General features: G+C 38.9%; 1 protein-coding gene across 1 annotated transcript in view; it reads left to right on the top strand.

Annotated features, from left to right (window-relative positions):
- Positions 1 to 9,837, top strand: part of TSHZ1 (teashirt zinc finger homeobox 1) — a 54,508-nt gene extending 44,671 nt beyond the window's left edge. Inside the window, exon 2 of the mRNA XM_071737033.1 lies at positions 5,193 to 9,837. Coding sequence (XP_071593134.1) covers positions 5,193 to 8,377 — 3,185 coding nt within the window. The 3' untranslated portion in view covers positions 8,378 to 9,837. The remainder of the gene's footprint in view (positions 1 to 5,192) is intronic.
- The last annotated feature ends 1,210 nt before the right edge of the window (positions 9,838 to 11,047 follow it).

Raw genomic sequence — 11,047 nt, 5'->3', positions numbered from 1 at the left:
GAATCACTGTGAAAATATACCCGCATGCAAGCTGCTTCATTCTCCTATTGCCAGTGTTGCCTAATAATTTGCAGCATTCATTTTAAGGGGATAGAGGGGAGAAGAGAAGGAGGTGAAGAATCTTTTTGTTGGTTTTTTAATGGGATGCCTTTAAGGGTTATCATTCAACCTGCTAGAAGCACTGACGTTGTTCTTTTTACCATACCATATCTACTTCTCAGACCCATTGCATTAGAATTAGAGGGTAGGAAGTTCTAGTATTTTGCCCCCTATTTCGCTGCAATTAGAAATCGAAGGTACAAACCACTGTGGTAAGGTTATTCGGTTGTCTGATAGTCTGTGCTGTTCCTCAGCAATTGTCATAACTGAGCCATATTTATCCACTGTAGTGACATGGTAATACAGACATGCACACACATATTTGTAGCATCTGTGCCAGAATTTTGTATGAACATTTTATATAGGCTGATACAGAAAATTCTCAAATCTTCCAGCAGGCATGTTAACCTCTCACAATGTGAGATTTTGGATTCTCTCATGACTCTGTATCCTGGAAAGGTATCTGTAAATGTTTTTTCTTCTCACTCCCTCTCATTTTTCTGTGATAAGGGAAATGTGTGGTTGTAGATTGTCTTTTATTTCCGTACTTTTTGCCCAGGATGTGAAATGTGTTCTTGTGTGCAGTGGAAGTCACCCCCAGCTTAGAGTGCAGTTTGTGCAAGCTGACAGTGTGAGCTATGAAAACTTGTGCAGCTGCTGTGTCCTGTTGGCTGGGTAAATACTACAAGCTGTGGAAATACATCAGTTGAAGAGTGGAGAGCATTCACATCGTGCCACTGTTGTTCAGTCCCAGAGTAGACACCTATTTAGTGAAGAATTTTAGAACTAAACCCATCTCTAATTGTTGAAACTGTGAAATACGTATTTCAGTGAAAATTACTTCAGTATTCAATTACTTTACTGAATTGTGGCTTTCAATTCTTTGGTATTTCTTCTGAATAAATTTATTTGGAGGATTTAAAATCAGGTCTTGACAAGTTTACTGCATTTAATTTTGTTAAAAACAAATACAATTGTTACTTTTTGTCCTTTTCAAAATAATGTATTCTATGCTGAATCCCTTTTTGAATGGAAAAGAATGCCTCTGTAGAAGCAGATTCCTTCAAAAGCACCAGTCCGAGGTTACAGAAGGGTTTTATATGAGAATATTCATATTTTTAACCATATCCTTACATTTCGGATCTCTTTCTGCTTTTTCAAACAATGGATGTGTATTTATAGTGTAAATATTCTCACTGAAGCAAACACAATGTGCTGTGCTACTCACATGTACAATATATAGCATCTCATGTCCACTTAGATTAGAATGCACAGCTTTTAACACTGCTCAGAGATGACAGTATATCTATGGGGAAGCTCTGGCATCCAGAAGGCACACTTCATAGGCAAAAAATATTAGCAAGACTTAATAAGAAGAAAAGAAATACAAACTGATCTCCCTAATTTTTAGTTGCCTGGAATTTGAAGCTTTTCCCCCTTTTTCCATCGTGCATTTTGCCTGAATCTGTGTATGCACAAGTGAGAAGGAAAAGAAAAACTGACAGTATGTTCTGTAATTCCTTCTGCTTCGGATATAGTTTTTGTTGAGGAGGATCACTGCTTATATCTGATCTTGGTATTTCTGCATGGTTTCAGAACACATGTAAACCAGCAGAGTCTGTTCAGGAATATTTGAAGAAGATTGCTGAGTTTCTCTGTCACAGAAAGATACAGTCTGTCTGTTGAGTCACCTATTGTAATATAGGGGGAGAATCTGAACATCTTATGCTTTTATTTGACGTAGAGTACTACTTGTAATAGGAAAGTAATGGTAGTAGGAACATTTTTGCTACATTTAAAATTCTGAAGGTTACTTATTTGTAAAATTTCTGTGAGTATTTTAGCAAAATGTGCGTTATTAGAAATCAACATTCTTCATTTCGTATGCTTCTGTATTATCTCTAACAGAAACCTTATCAGTTAGAGAATTGCACTGACCTTGCAACATACCATATGTTGAGTATCTGTATAAGCACTAGTATTCTTGAATGAAAAGGTATTGTGTGTATCCTCTGGTAACTACAGGAGTTAAATAAAATAATTTTTATTTCAGAGAGAGAAATTAAACATGTCAGATAAACTGCTCACTTTTTATTTAAGAAGCTTTATTTCTTTGTGTTATTTTAGATAACAACTGTACAGACCTGTGTCTGTGTGTGCATCATGTAAATTCAGTTTTTTTCAGTATCCAACTTAAATTCTGAGAGCATAGAAAATCAGACTCTGGCCAGTTGTACATTCTTAACTTTTATATTGCATTATATATTGGTTAGGGAGTGAACTCAATTGTGCAGCAGTCGCAGCAGAGCCTAAGACTAGGAAAGTAAGTGAAAGATGGATATTTCACTTTAACACTCAGTTTCTTTGCTTTGACAGTTTAACACTGACATTTCATGTAGTTTTAATGTTTCTTGTGTGGTTTAGCTCCTTTTATTTTATGGTAAAGTGCAAAATTATGGGAACAGAGAAGACACATCATCATAAATAAATAAATGAAAATGAAAGATATGACAGTGATTCAACTAGAATTTCTACTCGAGCAGGTATTTATATGGTTATAGATAACAATTATAAGAATATATATTAGTGCAATTTAGAATTAAGAGATGTTAGCAGATAATTCACCTGGATTCTGATGAAATGCTCTATCAGCTATAGCAACAGTCATCATCATGCAACAGTTTCTTATACCTATTTATTAAATATACCGGGATGTGAAAAGTAGAGCAAATTTCCATAGCTCCACTGAGGTTACTAAAAGCTCAGAATGTAGGCAGGCCCCTGCAGTTTTCAGCTTCTATGTGGTGACTGCTGGTGATTAGTTAAGTTTTGGTGGTTTTTTTTAATGAAAATACCAGATAGTAACTGTCTGCTTTTATGCATTTTAAGCCTCAGAGTATTTTTATTTTTATTTAAAAGTAATTTGAGAATCAGAAACCCTATTCTTCCATAACTGCTCTTCACTTTTCTGAAACTTAAAAGTGTCTTGTCCTTTGCTGTTAGAAATTACTGAAAACAGGGGTGTTTAGTGACAAAGAGATCTTAGACTGTAGCTGTGGGAGTCAATTCTACTCACATACTTACAGTTCAGAACTGCAGTGGTACTTCCATGCTCAAATACCTGCAGAGTGTTTCAATAGCAGCATTACTTCAGTTCTAGGAAGCTGACTGACTTCTTAGTTCTTTTACTACTTCTGCATTGTATTCACAATTTTATTGACTAAATAAATTTTTAAGGGTATTTTTTTATTTGTTTTATAATGCTCTTCTGGTATCTTCCTGGCCATTGGCTCCAGCATGATTTCTGTAGTGACTTCTATTGTGCTTGCTACTCACCAGTCCTTTTAAATATATAAAAAACACCCAAGATTGAGGCATTTGTAAGGAATGGGGCCCTGCTTAACACTTCCTTAAAATCCAAAAGATGATATTATCTTCTGAACAAATTTGACACTTAGAGCACAGATGAAAGATGCAATGGGCTTCTTGAGGTTCACCACTACCTCAGTACTGAATGGGCAACTTTTCTGCTTTATCCTACAAGATCAGACTGAAGTAGTTAGGGGCTACACTAAGATTGTATTGCAATGATGAATATAGAACGCAGCACTGGCCATAATACTGTTACTTTTTGAGAAAAAATGAAAACAAAAAATTGCTTCAAAGACTGTTTATAACACAATGAGATGTGATAAATTTTTTTTCAGAAAAGAATTTTCTCAATATATACTACTAGCTATGTGTAGAAAGCTCAACTTGTATTTATGCTCCCCCCCAATCGAAGAGGACCTCAGCCTTGTTAAGGTGATAGTCTGTATTTTCTTCATATCACATAGGAGAAGAAGTGCCTCTTTTTCTAGCTTCCTTTCAGTAATGTACCATGGAAGGACATAGCCCTCACTTCAGAATCACTTGCTGTACAGTTCACCTGACAAGGCGTCAGTTTTAATTCCAATACTGCAAATTGCTCACAGTCCATGCTTTCTACCTTGTCATGCTTACAAATGATCCGCATTCCATCAATGTGTTTTTTTAAGCTTCTTTTACAAAACTGGAGGGAGATGTGTACAAGTATGTTTTCTGCTTTGCAATGAAAGTGTACATTTATCACTTAGGTATCCGTAAGCCACTTCTGTGAATTGGGCCCTTGGAGTAAATGTGTTTTGATGTAATGGCCATCTGCTCATGAATATCATATTTGCTGGTTTAAAATAGTATGATATAGATAAGCACATAGTTTGGTAAGATTATATAGTTTCACCAGGTGGCAATACAATAGCAAAATTTGATATTTACCATAAGCCAATAATCAAGCTGGCATAGAGGTCTCAAGTTTTTTGATGGTTGCTTTAAAAATTTAATCTCTAACATTTATTTTTAGTTGCTGATTGTTGTTTTCAAAATGATAAATGCAGGGTCTACATCAAAGGGAGGCAAAGTATATCCTAGCCGTTTGGGTAACAATCGTAGTCTTGTTTTCTCTTTTCACCTTGTGAAAATGTAAGCTGTTCTGCTCTCACATCACAGAATCATAGAACTGTTTGGTTGGAGGAAACCTTTAAGATGATCAAGTGCAACCCTTAACCTAGCAGACTGACAACTGAAATGGCTCTTGAAGCTGCAGCTAAATCCAGTTTTCCAGAAAAGACAGCCCAGATGAGATGGAGTTGGTCAAGCCAGGGGTTCTGAGTTCCTAGGTCTGAGGAGTGCAGGTCAGGTCCAAGCTGCTGTGCATATGTAGTGAAGTAAGCATAGCTCAGTGCCAGGTCATTTTTTAAAGTTGAGAACTATTGGGTTGGTAGGGTCTTTGTTTGATTTTGGTTTTGATATTATGGTATCTATTGTGATCCTGGCACATATTTTACTACTGAAGTCAAAGTTTATTTTTAGATAGCACTGACATCAAATCGTAACCAGAACAGAGTGTGCGGATTTATATGTGGAGTGTGTGAGTGATGGTGAGTTTGGTTTCTGGATGGATCTTCAGAATTTGTCTTTATGGTTTTTAGTACAGAAGACAGCGATGATGTAAAATGTGAGTGTTCAATAACTTTGTCTTGTTCCCTGCCCCCCTCTCCTCTCCTGTTTTTTAGCATATGTTCCTGAGGAGGAATTGAAAGCAGCAGAAATAGATGAAGACAGCGTGGAAGATGATGGGCTGTCTCTGGACATCCAGGAGAATGAGTATTTGTGCAATGAAGAAGCAGAGATCAAAGAGGCTCAAAGCTACCAGAACTCCCCAGTCAGCACTGCAACTAATCAGGATGCAGGCTATGGTTCGCCGTTTAGTGAAAACAGCGATCAGCTGGCCCATTTCAAAAGCACTTCCTCTAAAGAAGAGAAAGAGGATCCTCAGTGCACAGACAATGTTTCCTATCCACAGGACAGCTTGGCACAAATAAAAGCTGTGTATGCAAATTTGCTTTCAGAGACTTGCTGGTCCAGTTTAGCTTTGGACTTAAAGAAATCCAATCCAACCACCAGCAACAACGGAATCAGCCAGAATGAAAACACCACCAGTACTGACACAAATGCCAATTCCCAGAGTACTAGTACTACAAGTACCAACACTAGTACCAGTACAACTACCAGTAATACTAGTAACAGTAATAGTAACAGCAGCGGCTCTGGTTACGACTGGCACCAAGCTGCATTAGCTAAAACTTTGCAGCAGACCTCATCGTATGGACTTCTCCCAGAGCCCAGTCTTTTCAGCACAGTACAGCTGTACCGGCAAAACAATAAACTTTATGGGTCCGTCTTCACCGGTGCTAGCAAGTTCCGATGCAAAGACTGCAGTGCAGCCTATGACACACTGGTGGAGCTAACAGTGCACATGAATGAAACTGGACATTACCGTGATGACAACAGAGATAAAGAAGCTGATAAGACCAAACGGTGGTCAAAGCCTAGAAAACGATCGCTTATGGAAATGGAAGGCAAAGAGGATGCCCAGAAAGTGCTGAAGTGCATGTACTGTGGGCATTCGTTTGAATCTTTGCAAGACCTTAGTGTCCACATGATAAAAACAAAGCATTACCAGAAAGTGCCTCTGAAGGAGCCAGTACCAGCCATCACTAAATTGGTCCCTTCTACCAAAAAGCGAGCACTTCAGGACTTAGCTTCACCTTGTTCACCTGAGCCAACAGGGATCACTGCAGAAGCTTCGCTGGGTGAGTCTGCAAAGGATCAGAAAACTGCCAACCCCTACGTGACTCCAAACAACCGCTATGGCTATCAAAATGGTGCTAGCTACACTTGGCAGTTCGAGGCACGCAAAGCCCAAATTCTGAAATGCATGGAATGTGGCAGTTCCCATGACACTTTGCAGCAGCTCACTGCTCACATGATGGTTACTGGTCATTTCCTAAAGGTGACCAATTCTGCTTCCAAAAAGGGCAAGCAGTTAGTGTTGGATCCTGTGGTGGAGGAGAAGATACAGTCTATACCTCTTCCACCTACCACCCACACAAGGCTACCAGCCTCCAACATTAAAAAGCAGCCGGATTCCCCAGCGGGCTCCACAAACTCGGAGGAAAAGAAAGACTTGGAGAAGGAAAAGGTGGTGGTCAGTGAAACAGAGAAAAAGATTAAAGAAGAGAATGAGGACTCCACAGAGAAATTTGAGCCAACAACTTTGTATCAGTACCTCAGAGAGGAGGACCTAGATGATAGTCCCAAGGGAGGAATAGACATATTGAAATCCCTGGAGAATACAGTGACAACAGCTATCAGCAAAGCTCAGAATGGAGCCCCTTCCTGGGGAGGATATCCCAGTATTCATGCAGCTTACCAGCTCCCAGGAACAGTCAAACCCCTTCAGCCCACGGTGCAAAGCGTTCAAATGCAGCCGTCTTACGCTAGCAGTGTAAAGTCACTGTCATCAGAACACAACGCCCTCATCCATTCCCCAGGCAGTCTCACACCCCCACCTCACAAGAGCAATGTATCAGCTATGGAAGAACTGGTGGAGAAAGTTACAGGTAAAATCAGCGTGAAGAAGGAAGAAAAGCCTTTGGAGAAAGAGAAGAGTTCTCCAGTCAAACCGATGTCACCTGCTGCTAAAGAAAACAAGGACTTCCCAAAAGCAGAAGAAATTAATAACAAACAACAGCAGAAGAAGAGCTGTGAGACAGAAGTTCAGAAGGTCAAAAAGGATAGTCCAGCAGAAGCACATACGCCAAATGGTACAGAGCCACTTAAAACAAAGGTTGCAAATGGCTGTAACAATTTAGGAATCATCACAGATCATTCACCCGAGCCGTCCTTCATTAACCCATTGAGTGCTTTACAGTCCATTATGAATACCCACTTAGGCAAAATTTCTAAGCCGGTAAGCCCCTCCCTGGACCCTTTGGCCATGCTGTACAAAATTAGTAACAGCATGTTGGACAAACCCATTTACCCAACCACTCCGGTCAAGCAGGCTGATGCTATTGATCGGTATTACTATGAGAACAGTGATCAACCTATTGATTTGACCAAGTCCAAAAACAAGCCTCTTGTCTCCAGCGTGGCTGACTCTGCCTCATCCCCGCTAAGGGAGAGCGCCCTGCTGGATATTTCCGATATGGTGAAGAACCTCACAGGGCGTTTGACACCCAAGTCTTCGACTCCGTCTACCGTGTCAGAGAAGTCTGATGCTGACGGGAGCAGTTTTGAGGAAGCTCTGGATGAACTGTCACCAGTACACAAGAGGAAGGGCAGACAGTCCAACTGGAACCCTCAGCATCTTCTGATCCTTCAAGCCCAGTTTGCTTCCAGCTTGAGGGAGACCCCAGAAGGCAAATACATTATGTCGGACCTAGGTCCACAAGAGCGGGTACACATCTCTAAGTTTACTGGTCTTTCCATGACCACAATTAGCCACTGGCTGGCCAATGTGAAGTATCAGTTAAGGAGGACAGGTGGAACTAAATTTTTAAAGAACTTGGACACAGGACATCCTGTTTTCTTTTGCAATGATTGTGCCTCTCAGTTCAGGACTGCTTCTACATACATAAGTCACTTAGAGACACACCTAGGGTTTAGTTTGAAGGATCTGTCAAAGTTGCCACTTAATCAGATTCAAGAACAGCAGAATGTTTCAAAAGTCCTCGCAAACAAGACTTTGGGCTCACTTGGAATTGCCGAGGAGGACTTAGGCTCCACATTCCAGTGTAAGCTCTGTAACCGAACTTTTGCAAGCAAGCATGCAGTCAAACTGCACCTTAGTAAAACACATGGCAAGTCCCCAGAGGACCATCTGATCTATGTAACTGAGTTAGAAAAACAATAGCGTCCAGGTAAGCAGCCAGGTATGCAAGTGACCACAGGAACATTGCACTAAACTTCTTCATAGTACTGCACTAGGCCTGACCTGAGCCTCTGAAATCAGTCTTACTTTTGTTGCTGAACTGCCTATCTGGACCTTAGTTTTTCTTACGCTTATTTTGTAGTTATATTTATATGCTCTTTGTCTGATCTGTGCATGGTTATTTTTTGTTTCTGTTTTTATTTTTTGTGAGTCAAAGTCTGACCTTTATTTTCAACATCTGTCCTTGATGTTAAGCTATCTTTTGTAGAATATAGTGGGAGACACTATTGAGAGACATTAATTTAGACGTAAAGAAAGACACAAAGAACAATGATAAAGAGACATCCTAAAATTACAAAGTTGCCATGACAATAAAGGTCACAGAACCTGGTAGTGTCAAGTTTTAACCCTCTCTGAACTGTAATAGCATTTCTGTGCCTTTCCCAGTGACTAAATAGCTAAATAAGGAAAAACAAAACAAAACAAAAGGCTTAAAGGCATTTCATTCAAATAAAAGCTGTGTCGGAATCAGAACTTTTTTTTTTTTTACAAATGAGCTTTTTTTTTTTTTTTTTTTTTTTTTTTTTTTTAAATGCAGAACTGGTTTGTGAAGAAATTGTGCATGCAGTCTTTGGAAGAAGGAGAGCTGTGTAATACTCAAGGGGTTAGGATGCCACAACTCTATAAGTTAAATAGTAGTTAAAAAATACAAAGCAAACAAAGTTGCCACTATGCCCAAATCCTCTGAATGCTGAGAATTGCCTCTTTTTGGCAAAAAAAAGAAAAAAAAAAAAAAAAAAAAAAAAAGGTATGCAAGCTGTTATTTAAAACAAGTGTAAAAATGCTTTTTTCTTTCTTTTCTTTTTTTCTTTTTTTTTTTTTTTTTTTTTTTTTTCCCTTCTCGTGTAAAATACTGCAGTTTATAGTTATTTACAAATGTTAAGCTTTGGTACAAGCTGACCTTTCTATAGTGTGCTGCATTGGTAAATGAAAAAAAAATGGGGCAAATGTTGGATTCTGTTCCTTGTAAATTGCCAGCATCAGCTTAAAAAAATACATGTTACATATCGTACCATTTTAAACTGTTCAACTTTCTTTGTACCTTCTGGCTGTATGCTTTCTCTTTTAACTTTTTATATTGTCATTTTATATTCAATTTCTGTGTATATAATGTAAAACCACACTTTTTGAATAAAATTTAGTTCCTGCAGCTTGATATAAATAGAGAAATTTTACTGGCACCTGCATCTTTCCAGATGCATGTACTTAAAGGAACTATCTGACAATAAATAAATAAATAAATAAAAATAAAGCAAGCAATGCACTATGAATTATACATTTTGATGTTTTATCATTAATATTGTACAGTACATTTTGGTTCACACAATTAAATCCACTGTTTTCTCAAGTGTAAAATAAACCCACATGCAGTTCTTGATTTACATACATTGTCATGTCGTCATTATATTGCCTTTGAGGTGTTGTTGCAGCAATAAGAGGCATCATTTATATAATCAAGCAGCAAAAATCTATTCAAAATCATCTCTCGTGATCTCTCTGCTGACGTGTTTCATTTGAAGCCGTAATGCTAATAATCTCTTAGAAGACATTTGCAGTAGGTAGGTGCTGCAAAAGGTACAGAATCAATGGGGTGCCATCAATGTGCAACGGGCATTCTGCTCATCGCTGAAGTACAAGAAGGTTTCAGTGCAAAGGTTTCAGCCAAGTTAATTTTCCTATGCTTTATGACTGTGCCCATAGTAATTTCCAGTGTGTGTTCAGAGACCATCTCCTCCCTTTCTTCTCAGGAAGAACACCTGATTTCAACAGGGACATAGTCAGAGACTGTGGCTTCTGCCCAGGTAGTCTGTTGGATGCTGCAGCACTTGCCTTTCTGGTAGTGGTGAAGACCTCTGAGGCTTTGACGCCAGTTTTTACTTACAGTACAGGAAGGCAGACCTGTGTTTCTCTGTACTTTTTAAATATTGCATTTTGAGGTAAGCCGGGTGCTATCGTATCAGGTGTTTCCCTTAATCTTTATTTCTGTTCTGTTGAATGCAGATGTCATTTAGAATGTTAAAGAGAGCTGTCAGAGCCTTCACTACTCTATCTCCTGAGTGCTTTGACAGTTACAGTGTATGAAAGCCTGGGATCTGCTATCCATTACTCTTTTTGGAGGGGCTTTTAAATATGAGGACCTAGAGGGGTTTGCTTTCACATGGTATTAGTGATACTCTTGTGTTACGTGTATTTCTATGTAGGTGTGTGAATTTCTGCTTCTTCTTCTCAATTCTTCTGAAAGCAATTTAAATGCCGGATCTTTGCTTCCAAATGCAGCACGGTTCTACATTTAATCTTTACTATGGTTACAACCCCAAGAACATCCGTGCATTGTTCTGTTTTCTACAACAGCCTAGCAGGGACAGGTCAGTTACATTTGCATAACATTTCTAACTAGTGCAGGAAAGTGTTGTGAGGCTTGGGTTTGTTTTGTTTTGTTTTTTTTTTTTGTTTTTTGTTTTTTAATGTCCCTTTTTATTGTCCTGCTGCTAACTACCTATATCCTTCAGGGGATCTAGCCATTTAGACATTTCAGTTAAATTACTGGGTGATTATGTACTTTGGGCCCAAGGGGTGGTGAGGAAGAATAAC

Source organism: Heliangelus exortis, chromosome 2, assembly GCF_036169615.1.
Source record: "Heliangelus exortis chromosome 2, bHelExo1.hap1, whole genome shotgun sequence".
In the NCBI taxonomy this organism is placed as follows: domain Eukaryota; kingdom Metazoa; phylum Chordata; class Aves; order Apodiformes; family Trochilidae; genus Heliangelus; species Heliangelus exortis.
This window is presented reverse-complemented; position numbering and strand designations above follow the sequence as displayed.